Source organism: Rhinopithecus bieti, unplaced genomic scaffold (assembly GCF_001698545.2).
Source record: "Rhinopithecus bieti isolate Rb0 unplaced genomic scaffold, ASM169854v2 scaffold_17971, whole genome shotgun sequence".
Lineage (NCBI taxonomy): Eukaryota > Metazoa > Chordata > Mammalia > Primates > Cercopithecidae > Rhinopithecus > Rhinopithecus bieti.
This window is the reverse complement of record NW_016809834.1, coordinates 2,685,033-2,701,894: the sequence shown is the minus strand read 5'-3', so window position 1 is coordinate 2,701,894 and position 16,862 is coordinate 2,685,033. Positions and strand designations below refer to the sequence as shown.

The 16,862-nt window shown below is 33.2% G+C and overlaps 1 protein-coding gene across 12 annotated transcripts in view; it reads left to right on the top strand.

Moving 5' to 3' along the window:
• C2CD5 (C2 calcium dependent domain containing 5) overlaps nucleotides 1–16,862 on the top strand; it is a 96,245-nt gene that overhangs the window by 41,763 nt on the left and 37,620 nt on the right. For 6 of the 12 annotated variants that reach the window (XM_017890531.1, XM_017890539.1, XM_017890532.1 and 3 more), the window contains 3 exons: nucleotides 1,525–1,590; nucleotides 11,153–11,267; nucleotides 14,233–14,328. In XM_017890531.1, coding sequence (XP_017746020.1) covers nucleotides 1,525–1,590; nucleotides 11,153–11,267; nucleotides 14,233–14,328 — 277 coding nt within the window. The remainder of the gene's footprint in view (nucleotides 1–1,524; nucleotides 1,591–11,152; nucleotides 11,268–14,232; nucleotides 14,329–16,862) is intronic. The other 6 variants (XM_017890534.1, XM_017890540.1, XM_017890541.1 and 3 more) reach the window with 1 other exon arrangement.

Here is a 16,862-nt window from a genome sequence, read left to right as displayed (position 1 = left end):
AAAAAAAAAAAAAAAAAGAAAGGAAAAGAAAAACATTTTGATTTTGTTTTGTTGCTTCCATGTACTCTGAGTAAGCTATAGAGTCTGGGAGAACAAGTGAAGTTTACTTAAATAAGTTTAAGTAGAGAGCTGTATTTAAAGTGTCACTACTTAAAAAAAAAAAAACTAACTGCATTTTGGGGTTTATTTTACCTGCCAGTTCATGCTACCTGTGCAAGAAATGTAAGAATCCAGGCCCAGGGAAGAAAAGAGTAATTCTTATTACAGAATGTCTTTTGGGTATTGTAACTACCAGCTCACCCATTCTCTGCCTTTCCTCCCAGTTTAGAGTATTTTTTCAGCTCACATGTAGAAATTCTCAGTTATTAATGGATTATTTCCCGAAAGGTCATAGACATATACATATAAGTGCTTTCAAATGGTATATGAGTTACATTTTCATTTTGTTTTATTTTTAGTTAAATACATGTAATTATTCTAATGGTTCCAATATTATATTATTTTGATTTAAAGTATCACATTCTGACTGGGCACGGTCACTTACACCTGTAATCCCAGCATTTTGGGAGGCCAAGGTGGGCAGATTGCTTGAGCTCAGGAATTTGAGACCGGCCTGGGCAGCATGGTGAAACCCTCTCTCTACCAAAAATACAAAAATTATCTGGGCGTGTTAGCACATGTCTGTGGTCCTAAATACTTGGGAGGCTGAGGCAGCAGGATCACTTGAACCCTAGAGATAGAGGTTGCAGTAAGCTGAGATCATGCCACTGCACTCCAGCCTAGGTGACAGAGGGAGACTCTATCTCAAAAAATAAAATAAAATGTCACATTCTTTGGATTGTTTTATGTATTATTATGCACTAAAAAGGAACATTTCTTAAGAACATTTACTAATCTCCAGGCCTCTTAAGTAATTATTTATGAAGAAATTTTAATATATTGAAGAAAAGCTGAATGTTGAAACAAAACAAAACTCTAGATTAACATCTACCATAATGATGATGTTTTAATTTTGTGACAGTTACTCAGCTGAGAGAAACTTATGATGGATTGAGATGCATGTGCTAATGTTAAAAATGCTGTGTTTGCATTCTCAAATGAATTTTGCAGCTATTTTTTGACTAGTGAATATGGGGAATTTTTGTTTCATTCTCCCTATAGAAGGGAAAAAATCTTATTTTAAAACCACTACCACCTGCTAACTATGGATTCTTATTTTGGAGGCTTTTTTAAAGAACATCCTCCTTTGGTAAATTTTGAGCTAACAGGTGACTGCAACAAGGGAAAGAATGGGGTGGTTTTAAAAATCAAGGTAATTCAATAATTAGATTAGTTAATGTTAGATTACTGTAGCATGCTCCTTTCCCCTTTTCTATTTCTAGTTCTTATTAACTCTGCTGTCTGTGTCTTTCCAGTTCCTGTCGAGTGGTGTTGTCAATTGCGTTCTTGTTTGTAGTGTTTTTTGTTTTATTCCTACTATTCTGCACCTAAAACTGATCTACTAATTTGCTGTTTTGAACTCAGCCTTTGTCGGAATTATGGGTAACACAAGATCTTACAAACTGCTAGACTGGAATAGTTTCAATTCAGGTATTTTAATGGTCATTCAGTACTACATATGCTGACAAAAATTATGGCAGCTCAGTGAAGTTTTTAGAAATGTTCTAGATGAAGTAAGTTTAAGGTCAATTCAGTTATACAGCTATATTCTGTGCTACGTATGTAATAACTCTTGTAATTTCAGTGGAAATGCAAATATAAAAATGTGTTAATTAAAATGAATTAATGAAAGCCATAGAAATACTATAAATTATCAATGACTTTTCTTAGGTCATTAACTTCAGAATGATCATTTAAAATTTTATTTATTATGTTTTGGATGGTTTTCTATATCAGGTAAATGATGTAGGCATTAGCTTTAAGATTAAGCAAGTAATTGTTAAATATAAGTATTTAATGTTTCATAAATTAAAAATAAAGTATATTTAAATGCACATTTAGATTTGAATAGAATATATTTAGTGTTCTGTAGGATACTGTAAAACTGTAACTGTTAGCATTTTTATTTATAATTCTAGAAGTGTTCCAAAATAGATAACTAAGAACAGACTTGGGGATTAACAGCTTTCTTAAACTTTCCTCCTTCCCTTTCCACATGTGAATATAATTTTTAAAAGTAATTTTACATATGAATGTAGTTTGTAGCTTTTAAATAAACCAGACTAAGATAGCAAGTTTTACAGCTGATGATGTGTTTTAGAGTCAAAAGCAATTTTCTTTTGATAAAACATAATAATGTACATCTCTAATTGTTTACATTATATTTTTTAGAATGAAATAATACAACCATTTTGATTCAGTCAGAAGCTGGTATGTTGCCTAAAGAAACTTTTCAGTTATTTGTCTCAGAAAGTATATCTTACAGAAAAGCAAAGGCACCAAGGGGCTCAGAATTTTAGATAATATCTCATAATCTTTTCAATATTGTAAACTTTTTTTGTTCTTAGGAGTTCAAGATATAAGTTTTGATGTAAGTAATGCATGTTTGACTATGAAGTAAATCATATTCATCATGTAGATTTACCTAAATTCAGTCTGGTAAACCATATGATAAGTCCAACATTTACAGGTGCAGATTGATGTCAATCGATAAATCCATAGGGAAATTTCCTATCCAAGTTTTTACCAGCATGCTGTCACTGATTAGAATTAAAACGATCATTTGTTAGTGTAATATTTTGTAATTGGTCTTTAGTGAGAAATTGAAAAATACTTTGATAGGTTAATTTCTTAAAAGTTCAGAAATTAACCTAGCAAGGTATTTTTCAATTTCTCACTAAAGACCAATTACAAAATATTACACTAACAAATGATCGTTTTAATTCTAATCAGTGAGAGAATGGCGTAAACCCAGGAGGCGGAGCTTGCAGTGAGCTGAGATCCGGCCACTGCACTCCAGCCTGGGCGACAGAGCGAGACTCCGTCTCAAAAAAAAAAAAAAATAAGAACTTTTAAAACATAGGCAGATTAGTATAGTGGGAAGATATATAGAAAAAGGACATTGAGAGCATATTCATCATTAATAATGTAGGGAACTGAAATCTTGTCAGGGCAAAGATGTTTAGGATGAGATGTGTGTTTGTCAAATCATAGAACAATCTTGGAAATGGAAATGGCAATAATTAAATCTTATAGACATAGTAAGGACATTTTCCCACAAAAGCAGAATTATGGTTTGGCAAAGAGAAACATGGTTGAGGAAGCAGTATATCTTGCCATCATTTAAAATAATGTCAGGTAGAAAGTGTATGAAGACAAAAGGTGGATATAAGTTGTAGAATGTTAAAAGGACATAAATGATGACACCTCGTAGTATGCTTCTGATTAATTAGAATCTTTCTGGTAAGACCTAGTATATATTCAGAAACAACTGATTTTCATACTTGTTTAGGAAAAATAACTTGATAATTCTGAAGAAAAATTTGATATAGGTAAATATATGCAAATCATTCATGTATTCTTCTCTGTAATTTGAGAATATTTAGCCATTGCTCTCCTATGTAGAAAATCAAGAACTAACCATGTTAGGAAAATAATTGTTGATACCATTTTTATTAGGGCTAGAATTGCTCATTCACACTGTATTTCCTGGCTTCTTTGTACCATGTATTACATGAAGCATCATCATTTTAATAACAGCCTTCCAAGAGAAAATATACACCACCATATTAAATATAATTAATTATTAGACATTCTTATTTCAGAAACATTAAAATATGGAAAGATATGGGAAGATTATTATACAGTATTGTTGTATAAAATATGACAGATCATGCAAGCTTATATCAGAATTTATTTTGTGCCATGCAATTTGCTAGGTGTTAGGGTGGAAAGTTTGCCAGTCCCTCTGCCTTCATGAAGCTCATATTCTTGGAGGATAGAAAAACATTAAATAATTTACTGTGTAGTATGGTGTGATACAATATAAAGGTTAAAGAAGAAGGCTTGATTAACTCTGTATGAGGGAAACTTACAGAAGTTGTAATTCTTGAGCTCAGATTTGAAGGATAGATGGGAGAATCACATAGATTTATATTTCGGTACCCATGTTTATATATACTTTGAGTGTGGTTCTGAAACTTCTAGAATTTGCAAAACAATGTGCTAGCCAGTACTCATTTGATGATGTTTACATAGTTAGTTCATGCTTACTAGGTTGCTTGCCACGGAGTACAAAATATCTTGGTTAGTTTAGCTTTTTTTTTCTGTCTCCTTTTCTCCTGCTTTGCTGCCTTAGTTTATGTTAACTACAATGTTAGAATTTTTTTTTTTTTTTTTTTTTTGGAGATGAAGTCTTGCTCTATCGCCTGGAGTTCAGTGGCGTGATCTCAGCTCACTGCAACCTCTGCCTCCCAAGTTCAAGTGATTTTCGTGCCTCAGCTTCCCAAGTAGCTGGAATTACAGGTGTGTGCCACCATGCCCAGCTGATTATTTTTTGGTAGACACAGGGTTTCACCATGTTGGCCAGGCTGATCTCGAACTTCTGACCTCAAGTGATCCGTCTGCCTCAGCCTCCCAGTGTGGGGATTACAGGCATGAGCCACCACACCCAACCCTAGAAATGTTTTTATAGAGCAGGAAGAAGGGAACTCAATATTAGAATTTATTTTAAAAATGTTACCTTTACTTATCATGCTGCTTATGTTTCTGGCTTGGTAACAGACTTTGAGAAAGGCCAGGCAGGTGAGTGTTGCTGCTAGGAAGCAGAATGCAGCATTTACATTACAGATCTTATGTGTGACATTCTAGGATTGGAAGTGCATAAGAATAAGGGTAGCCTATGCTCATATTTGCATTCGATCATTGACTATAGGGTGGAGAATGGGCTTAAAGGCAATAAGACTATAGAGAGGGAGACCAGTTAGTAGATTGTGTGGTAACCTTGGCTAAATAGGTAACCTAGGTTTTGGTGGTGATAGGAGAGCTACATTGATCAATAACTTATTATGTGCCACGTAGTCTTTTAAGTGTTTTGTAATAGTAGGCCATTTAATCCTCAAAACAGATCTCTGAGGTCGGCACTAATCCTGTTTTGTAGGTGAGCAAAGTGAAGCAGTAGTTTTCCAAAGGTGAATAGTTAGAAAGTGGTTGAGTCACAGTTTGTACTTGCGTACTCTGGCTTCAGAACCTATACTCGTAACTATAGATTAATGAGGTATTTTGAGTATAATAACAGCAGGACCTAGTAACTAGTGAAATGTGGCAAATGAAGCAGGCTCTTGTCTGCTTTAAAGACAAGAGAAAGAAAGGGGAATTATCCCACATACCTACAGCTCTAAAATTATACATAGCAATTGGGTTCTACCCTTTGGAAACTCAAGTTTATTTGAGCGTTGAGATGGGAAAATGTTTACAGAGCAAGTTTTAATAGTCCTAACTCAGTTTTCAAATGAGTATGATCTTTTATTTTTTTCGCTTGAGTTACCACCAGAAGTATTTTTGAGTAGCTAACATACATAATTTTTAAATCAGTGATAATCTTGATAGTTGTGGATAATTTGCTATTTTTTCCTCTGTGGAGATTGCGTGTCAGCTTAGTTTTTTTTTTTTTTTTTTTTTTAAGAAGAAGTAAAGTAGTTATATAGTGTGGTATCAAAATGTAATTATATATTAGTTGGAGATAGTTTCCGGATGTAGACAAAATTTGTGAGTTGATATTTTAAGTCCTGAGTTAGTAAAACAAGTTGTTTAACACTAGATAGCTTTTGTTTGTTTTGAGAATATTTTAAAAGGGTTTTAAACAGATTTTATTTTAGACAGATTATAGATCTTAGGACATATTATACTTAAGTTTTTCTCATTCATAAACTTTTACTAGTGATAAGGCAAGCTTTGGATTAATGGTTCAAAATTAGAACATATTAGTCTTTTTTGTTAGCCGTCAGAATTATAGTTGTTTAGAAAATTTATTTTAGGAGCAAAAGTGAGTAGTTATGTCCTATAAAAATAAGTATGATAATTACTTTACAAAATATTTAATGGTAACAAAGTGTGAGTCAGATGATTATATAAGGATATATTTATAGAATGTAGATGTCAGTCTGCTCATCTGAATGAATTTCTTTTTTTAAGTTTCAATTCAGATAAGTTTTTCTTCAGTGGATGTTTGTGGAGTGCCTACCATGTGTTGAATACTGTGTTGGGTACTGGGAACAAAATTGTTAAGCCAGGCAGGCAGGCTGTTCACACCCAGTCTAGGGTAATTCTTACACTATTTGGTGTGTGCATATGTGTGTATTGGTTAAATGGAGATAGGTGGTAGGCTGTCTTGGAACTTTAATTCTACTGATAATCTCAGCAATTATCATTTTCTCTGAGAGATACTTATAAACAGATGTACAAACTATACCTAAAGTAGTTATACAGCTTTTGGTTTTCAGTATTTTAATAAGGTTTTCAGGAAGTAGATAAATAAGTTCAAGATGCAAGATGGCATAAATACAGTATGTGTGACATGTGAGCTTTTCTATATTACCAGTAACTTGAGAATAATGAAACTCCAGTTACATTGTGTGTGTGTGTGTGTGTGTGTGTGTGTGTGTGTGTGTGTGCGCATGCGTGTGTGTAGTGAAATTTCACAATTATGGAGTAGATTACACATTTGACTTTCTAAATTTACAGATAGTAAAGACTCCAGTTTGGTCCAACATGGATTATATCTTAGTTTCCTCCTAACATCCCAAATGACTACGTCTTGATGTTTGCTCTGTATTTGCACATGACTTCCTCTATAATGAGAATCTTCTTCCTAGTCTACTGATCCCCACCCAGTTTGAGGTTATATACTCCTTTGAACCTGAACTCTCTAATTTCTTTTTCATTAGGGGAAATTTATCTTCTTCAAGAGGTTAGCAGTTGGAATGTTACTTTCAGGTATTTGGGAATATAGCTTTTTATACTGTCCGTTAACATGATAGATTATCATTGTCTTAACCTTTATTTGATCCAACCTAACATGTTATCTCTTTTGTTGATTTATAAATTAGATTGAATAACTGTCCATTTTAAAGTAATTTTATTGATACATAATATTTGTTTATGGGGTACATGTTTTATTTTGTTACATGCATAGAATAAGTAATGATCAAATCAGGGTATTTGGAGTATCCATCACCTTGAGTATTTATCATTTCTAAGTGTTGGGAACATTTCAAGTTCTCTCTTATAGCTGTTTTGAAATATACAGTACAGTGTTGTTAACTATAGTGAATCTGCTTTAAAACATTAGAAAAATTTCTTTTTTCTTTTAACCGTATTAAAAGAATCTGCAAGGCAGAGTTATTCTCTTCCAGGGCTATATAAAAATGGACTGAACTTAACATTTCAGGTAGTTGGTGTTTCTTAGTTGCCAGTTGTGTGATTGCCTAAAATCTCAAAGAGGTTGAGTTTAATAAGGGCATATCATGTTGAGTTGTTCACATTGTTATTTTCTGAGATATAAACTGCCGTTTTAGAATTTTACCAGTTTCACCTGCACTTCAGAAACAAAGTGTTAAAAAGATGGCAAGATATCGAGCTGTGGCCATGCTCTAGGAATGTAACATAGTAAAAATGAATGAATTCTGATGTCAACCTAAGTGTACTGACATTACCCCTAAAAGAGACATCAGTGAGGATTGATTTAGAGCTCAGTTCATGCCTGCAATTAAAAGGATATATTAAAAGATTTGTGATATTATCTACAAAGAGTTTTGACTCATAGAAGAAAAACATAAAATAGTATAAAATATAATTTGTGTATTAAACTTATATGTATAAAATATATAATTTGAGTATAAAAATGTTAAAAATATATTAATTTGTATATAATTAAATTTTAAATTCTCCTAAAATAACTTTTATAATTATAAATAATTCTGTAGATTAGCAGAAGAAACATGGTGTTTAAGGTGAAGAGGTTTGTTTCTTAACTTCTTTGAAATGTTTATTAAATGTGACCTCACATCTCAGCTGTATATCCTTCAAATAACTAAATAGTATCATTTCATATGTAGCATATATAGTTGCCACAAAATTTTAAGCCAGACTCTGTTTGCTTTTATGTTAGTATAGTATCCTCAATTTTGTACTTTTGTAGGGTGAATAAAATAATTCAAATTCATTTCTTATAGGAAAACACAATACATTCCTGTAAGACTGTAGCTATCAGTTTTTAAACCTTAAACATTCTATTATAGGGATTAAATGCTGTGATATCTCTGAATTTTTATTGGTAATAGAATAGGCCGAATCATAATTACTGCTTGAAGATCCTCTAGCTCATGTCTGGCATGAGTATAAAATAAGCTTTGAAGATAAATATAACTTTTCTTTACTGTTAAACAAATTAATCTTAATTTTGTTTTAATTAAACGCCCCCTAAATTTAGTAGCCAAAAATTTTTCCTTTAGTCTCTTGCTTACAGTTGTAGATAATTGTTAGTATAATTACCAGTTTGTGATTAAGTGCTCCCTACTGTATGCTTGCCTTGCTTTCACCTAGAATTTAGGGCCATTACTTTCTGTAACCATTTCAGTGAGCTGCCATAGTTTTCAGTCTGTACTGTCACCTGATCCAAGCATGCGCCAAAATATCCACTGTTTCTGGCTCCTGTATGCTGAATCTGCTTTGCAAACCCTTCGTTCTTTAAGCTTTTGCTTTAGCCAAAAACCAAATTTAACAAGTTTTCTGGAGTGTGGACATATGCCATTTGCTTCCTTAGCTCCCATGTTATGTAACTCTTTAGCTTTGTATTAAACTTGTAAATACTTTATTAAATACAATAATGGCATCCCCATGTGCAATTGTGTGGCTCATGTGTTAAAATAAAGGCTGCTTGTGAATTTGTCAGAAGAATATGAATGCTCCACTTGTGCTGCATTCAGCTTTTTGTTTGTTTGTTTTTTGAATCAGCCATTTATTCTTTCATACTGTTTGGTTTAATTATTTGATTATTTTATGTGTTATACTAAGGTAAGTTTAATGTAAATGAACTTTGTATTCTATGTGATATCTCATAGGAATTGTTATAATATACTTTCCCACTTAGATATGCTGGCCTTTTAAAATAAATATATGCAGAACTTAAGTAGCTTCCTCCATTTTTTATTAATTTTAAAACACTGTTTATGGATTACTTTCTGTAAAGTTCATTTTAAAACAGTAAAGCTACCATGTATTACTTGTGGTACAGATGTAGGCAAACCTAATGTGAGAAAATCTATTCTTATAAAACATAGTACATAATTATTTGCTTCAGAAAATAATATTGTAAACTTCTAGAATGGTTTAAAAGTAAGTAGGTTTTATTAGTGAATGAAAAGATAAGCCTTTTTATTTCATGCAATTTTTTGGGAAAATAGGTATTTTCTAAACTGGGATACATTTCTATAGTTATTTGTGATAAGTATTTTCTCAGAATCGTAGGTAATTTAATAGATTAGAGCAACCACCTGAATAATAGTTCATCTTATGATACAAAAATTCTCTTTTAGGAAAGGATGATGTTAAATGGATGTTCAGATTGGTCCGTAAGTGTGTATGTCTTAGAAGAAAAGAGAGTATGGATTTGGAAGTGTATTTTGCTGTTAATATATATATTTCATTTGGGAATATGAAGAAATTCTTTAACACAAGTAGTATTTGTGTAAAATAGGTTCACTTAATTGTTCACACATTTCTTAATTTATAACATTGATTGCTAATACCATATTGTAGTCTTTTCTATTTCTCGTCCTTATTTGATCTTGTACTTTGATGTTTTTCTCAGTTTCCTGAATTCTGCATTTCTTTCTTCTGAAAGAAAGTTTTAAGGTAGCTTTGTCTTGGAACCAAAACTTTAATTCAAGAACTGGCTGGCATCATTTGTAGTTCTGGCTTTTATCTCCTTAATTCTCCCCTTTGCTGATCCTCCTCCCTGTGGAGGAAACAAAAATTTCATCATAGGAATGTGAGCTATAACACGCCTCTTAACCTTTCTTTACTTTGCTGTCTTCACTATTTTACTAGTGAGTATAATTCTACTTATTCTACTAATTTTGAAAAACATATTTTGAAAATCAGATATATACTGCAATTCAAAATAGAAACTGGATTTTTTGGTTTTAGATTTATTAGTGTCTTTTATATGGAAAATTTACGATGAGAGCTTAGCATTCTATTTACAGTTGATTTTTTTTTTCTATATCAGGTTGTTCCCAAATGAGAATTGGCCACAAAAAGAAATAAATTATGATATGCTAATTATAGACTTTCTGTTTTTAACACATTGTACATGAAAAGCTACTATAATTTGCAGCTGCTGTCACCAGTAGTTTGCTGCTAAATGCAAGTGATTAGGAAATATGTATGACAGATGCTCCACTTACAGTGCTCCATTACAAGCAATATTGGACTTCTCTTTGGTAATAAAATACAATTCTGTGATTCTAAATCATTTTTAAAAATTACAGACCAATACATGGAGTGTTATATCTGAAATTTTTCCTTATATACATTACCAAAGTATTGGAGTTAATTTTTTAAGTGTGTTTGCTTTCTTTTTTTTTTTTTATTTAGTCTCTAATTTCTTGTATTTTGCCTGAAGACCCACATCTCTGTAGAAGGATGGCTTACAGATGGCTTTCTCTCTTTTAACATTGACAAATCTTTGCCTTGGAAAGAATCCACAATATAGTGAGTTATAAAAAAAATAGGTACCAAGAAATGAAATCAGAATTTAAGTTAAATTTATGGATATAACACATAAGGTGTTCACTCAGTGAGGTGAGATGTAGAATATCCTCTTAGTCTAATTCTAAAATTCTAATCATAGCTAAGATAAGAATTTGGAAACTCTGGGTCTACATTTAAAATTATATCTAATCATATATTCCTTTAGTTATCTCTTAAAGTAATAAAGCAAATGCAGATAGGTGGTTTGTTTTCCAGCAATCGAGTTTAAAATGTTAAATCTTATGCCTTTTGAGAAGTAACATTTTAAAGATGGGAAGTTGAAAAATCCATTATAGAATAATACTTCTTTACTTCCCATAGTATGTTTATTTTAAACATTTCATGTTCATATAGATAATGTGCTGTTGAGTAATAAACTGATTTAAAATTTATTTTTCAGATGAACCAGAAACTCGAGATGCATGGTGGGCAGAAATCAGACAAGAAATAAAATCACATGCTAAAGCATTAGGCTGTCATGCTGTAGTGGGCTACAGTGAATCAACTAGCATCTGGTAAATGATAATAACAACTTGATTTTCTAGACACTAATTTAGACTGCCATCTGAAAGGGGAAAAGCTTTATGCAAATAAAAGAAAAGAGAATAGCGAAGTGGTCAGGAGCATGGGCCTTGGAGTACATTAGATTAAGGTTCGTATGCCGTCTTTGCCAGTTAATGACTGTGTAATTTTGAGAAAGTTATTTAACTCTTCTGAGCCTCAGTTTGTACATTAAAATGGAGATAATACCACAGATCAATTAATTGTTTAAATCAATATTAAATGAGAATATAATACTGGCACATAGCAAATATTAACTCTAGTCTTCCTTTATTCTACTGTGTAACTGTATCAACTTCTTTCACTGGAACCTTTGGAACCCTTAATCTACTGTAAATGAATTGCCATGTGCCTTTAAAGTTTGTCCACAAATTCATTCTGCCTTCTTTTACCTACTGTAATGTAACTTTCTCCTGCTAACAAATCATTCTTCCTAATACTGACAAATTAGGGAGGGGCTTTCATACTCTTGGTTCTCAATTCCTTTTTCTCCTTCCCTTCATTTGAACAATCTCCTCCTTTAAAGTACATGCCACTCTACTGTTCCATTATCTACTTCCAAAGCATTCTTTTGCCTTTCTTAGTTACTTCTCTGTTCTCTCCTCCAGTTACACGTGATTATGTTCATTCTAGCAGCTGGCATTATAGTTTCTTATTTTCAAGTCCTCTGACCCCACTTAACTTTCAACCATATTTTGGACCCCAGTATCACTTGATACTGTTCCTCCTTAAAATTTTGAAACTATAAAATTTTACTCTCAGATCACAACTTAACATTTTTCTACCAATATCATTTGCTCTTTTATATCTAGTTTGTTTTGAACCTTACCTTAACCAATTGTTTTCTCAGCCCCTTACTTAGGTTCTGGCTTTTCTTTTTCTTTTGCCATCCTTGAACCCTACTTTCAGCCCCCTCGGAAGTTTACAATTGATATCATCTAGAAACTGTTTAACCTTCTGCTGTCTTATTTTTCTACCATCTATTCTTAGATAATTCTTACCGTCAGATCCTCTGCTCTTGTGGTGATCCTTATTGTTAGGGAAAAATGATTGAACTGTAGTAAATGTGGGCATTACAGAGACATATTATTTAATCTTCTGTGGGCTTTTCTTTTCCTTTGCAGATCATGTGTTATACTCCTGGACTGTTTATTCCCATAGTAGCTGTTCTACTCTTGTTAACTACTAACTTTGTCATGCTTATCTTGCCTTACTCCCTGGTTGTCTTGCCCCACTGATGGATTTAATGTCATAAGCTTTCAAGCCTCAGATAAATGGTTTTTTTGTTTGTTTGTTTTTGAGACAAAGTTTCACTCTTTCACTCAGGCTGGAGTGCAATGGTGTGATTTCGGCTCACTGCAACCTCTGCCTCCCAGGCTTAAGTGATTCTCCCGCCTCAGCCTCCTTAGTAGCTGGGATTACAGCTGCCTGCCACCATGTCTGGCTAATTTTTGTATTTTTTATACAGATGGGGTTTCGCCGTGTTGGCCAGGCTGGTCTCAAACTCCTGACCTCATGATCTGCCTGCTGCGGCCTCCCACAGTGCTGGGATTACAGGCGTAAGCCACCATACCCAACCAGAGATATGGTTTTATAAAGAAGACATAGTTCTTGGTATCAGATTTACATTCTACTGGATAATTATGATGTAAAATAAATTTTAAAATTGAGATATAGATGCTTTGGGATCCTAGAGGGCTGAAAGCTCGAAGTAGAATTGGAAGAAAGTGTCAGTGAAGTAACTGATGCTTGAGTTGGATTTTGGGGGATGAATATGAATTATATAAATAAAAAGAAAAGGCATAGGGAGAGGTTTCAAAGCTTACAAGATGCATTCGACACTTAAAAGAGTAGCAAAAAAAGAAGGCCACAGAATGTAGACTCAGGATGGCTGAAGATAGGTCACAGTTGGAGGAGTCTGCAAATGAGTTCAGTTAATTTACTTAGAAGTTTGAGTACATTTGACAGAAGCTTTTTTTCCTTTCTAGACCTCAAAAACATCTATGTATTTAAAATTTTACTAATCTTTTCTGTTCCAGCCCATACTACTTTCTGTTACTGCATTAAACTCTCTGAAATGCACTTCTGCTCTTATAACTTCTTGATTCAAAGGCATCAGTGGTTTCATGTTATTCCTTCTGACATCCTTAATTCCTACCTACGCTTTAAGCCTGGTCTCCCTTTGTTTATTTACAGTTCAAGTGACTGTTCTTCCCTGTTCTGTTAGGCTTCTGTTTTATTTATACCAGGTTTTCAGCAGTTCATCCCTAGGTTGCTACTTTTCTCATTTGTTTAGGTTATCTCATTCAATAATTATGTTGATCGTTTAATTTTTTAGGTTTCAAATCGGGTGACATATAAAGAATTTAAAAATTATTTTGAATATCAGTTTTCTGTTAGATGATGATATAGTTTAAGCTTCATTTAGTATATTTTATGTATTGTTTCAGAAACCTTTATAATGATTTAAATTTAGATTAAGCTATATAAATCACCTATATAGAGATATTTAAATAGTTGTGCTTTTAGAATAATTTTAATAAAACTTCATATACATTTAAAGAATATTTTAATATAATTTGATTCATACTAGATTCAGCAATTAATTTATTACTGCTTATATATTTTGAAACATTTCATTCTTTCAGCTTTGCCATATTTTAAATGAAGTTATTGTCTTTCATATTAATACTTTATTTCAATTTTTAATTTATGAAGAATTCTTGTCCTCCATTCAAATAAAGTTACCTCTGTTTTCTAGGCTAGGTTTAGGAGTTAAACCTCATAAATATTAATTAATATTTAGTAGAGTCTAACTTGAACTTAAATTGTCACTGTTATAATTATTTTGATATTTAGCATTTTCCAAAGTTATACTGTCTGAAAAATGTTAACTTATTTGTGTTTTTTCCTTTATAGTGAAGAGGTCTGCATTTTATCTGCATCTGGTACAGCGGCTGTACTGAATCCTAGATTTCTGCAGGATGGCACCGTGGAAGGCTGTTTGGAACAGAGGTTGTCATGGCAGCCTGGCTTATTTTCCATAAGGGCAGAGAAGGGAGAGGTTGACTTTTTTTCTCAGAGTTGGGATAATTCTTCTCCGTAGGGTGGCTTACAGTGATACAGTGTAGAAATCAGGACCAAGCACTTCATTAATTTTTAACTAACCCATAGTAACAGAGGAGTATTGGATTCTGTACTATATGGCAAACATTATTGTTTCTAGTATCTTGATAAGTGACATATATGACTGCCAGTTGAAGAATTTCAAGTGTACATGTTTTTTTACTTTGTCATGATATAGAACTAATCTTTTGATTTTTGTCTTCCTTTCATTTTCCTGTGTCTCACCTCCAAAAACAGAGGTTATGAAACAATTTTATAAAACAATTCTTAATTTACAAAATAATAAAAGTACTGTATTTTATCAAGATTATCTATAGATATAATATATGTGGTCCTTCCCTGTCCATAGGGAATTGGTTCCAGGACCCCTTGCAGATATCAAAACCTGCATATGCTCAAATCCCTTATATAAAATGGTATAGTACTTGCATGTAACCTATGCACATTCTCCCCTATACTTTAAATAATCTCTAGATTATTTGTAATACCTGTTACCTGTTCATCATTTCATTTTCATGGATTCAGTGTAATGCTCAGCACGTGGTAAATTAATTTTTTGCTTTTTGGAATTTTGTGGGATTTTTTTATTTTTTTCCTGAGTATTTCAACCTGTGGTTGGTTGAATCCATACATGCCAAACCCATGGATACGGAAGGGTGACTGTATATTTAAATATATATACATACACACACACACACACACACACACACACACACACACACATATAAACTATAGTTTGTTACCAGAGTCTACCTGGATAATACAGATTTTAATTACCCCTTATGCCACAGTGTGCCTATTTACTTCCCCCCTGCCCAGTATTAATATATTAAGCATATATTAAGAAAGGAAGCAAAGGTCAAGTGTGTGGTGGCTGACGCTTGTAATCCCAGCACTTTGGGAGGCTGAGGCGGGTGGATCACTTGAGGTCAGGAGTTCGAGACCAGCCTGGCCAACATGGTGAAACCCCATCTTCACTAAAAATACAAAAATTAGCCTGGCATGATGGCAGGCGCCTGTAATCCCAGATACTCCGGAGGCTGAGGCAGGAGAATTGATTGCTTGAGTCTGGGAGGCGGAGGTTGCAGTGAGCCAAGATGGCACCATTGTTCTCTAACCTGGGCAACAGAACGAGACCCCATCTTAAAAAGAAAAAAAAAAAAAGGCAAAAAAATTCTGTACCTTGTCAAATTTAGTGTAAACTTGCAAGCATTTAAGATATTCTAGTTCTGGTATTCACTAGAGGAACTTGGTCAGTTTCTTTGGTCAGTATTAAAATGGATATTGACTATTATAAATTCCAGAGCCTTAAAGGTCATTGTAAATAGGAAAGTGAAGGTGGGGCATTTTGAAGCACACTAAATAGTTAGAATGTTGTGTTGAGAAAACTCTCTTTGTCAGTGAGTTGTACCGGTGGTACGATATAGTTCTTATACATCTGTAGATTTCATTCTTAAGTTGATAGGAAGCCTAATTTAACAAATAACCTTTTTCATGTAGCTTGGTTTTTTTCTGTATTGTGGCTTGGATGGATACAGTACATTCTCTTATATGGTAGTTTAGTACAATAGATGCCACCCCTAGTTGTAAAAAAAAAAAAAATAAAGAAAAAACAAGGAAAATGTCTTTTCCTTCTGCTATGAAATTATTGTTGCTTATTAGAAAAAATTTGGAGAATGTAGGAGAGTAGAAGGAAAAAAAGATTCCTTATGGTCTCACTATTCAGGGACAATCCCTGTGTACATTTCATATTTCGAATGCTTTCATAAATTTTAATACTTTTATTTTTATGCCTTATATATACCACTAATGTTGAAATTTGTGTGAGCTGTTTAGTTAAAAATTGCTTCAGTTTTCATCCTTTTATACCCCCTTATAACACATTGACTTTGGATTCAAACAAACTGAAATTCAAACATGAGGCCTGCTACTTAGTGCTTAGTGTGACTTAGCAAGTTATCTCAGGTTGGTTTCAGGCTAAGTGGAACTACTATTTGCTGCTATATGGTGAACATTATACTGGAGAGGTGGGTGTGTTTAGCCATAGTTTTCTTATTTAATCTCCAAAGAAACCCACAAACTTCTCTAGGTACATATTCTAGTTTTATAAAGGAGTTTCTGAGAGGTTAAATAATTTTCTTGTTCAGGATCACACAGTTCGGTTCAGATGTCTGACTTCTCTGTTAGTTGCAATATACCAGAATGGCATCTTCACAGTAAAAAAATAATATCTGGGAGTAATTTAATGTGAGTTAGAGAGTTATGAAGATTCAGTTAAAAATTCTGTAGTCCCAGCTACTTGGGAGGCCAAAGTAGGAGGATCACTTGAGCCCAGGAGTTGAAGGCTACAGTGAACTATGATTGTACCACCACCACACTGCAGCCTGGGTGACAGCAACACCCTGTATCCAAAAAAAAAAAAA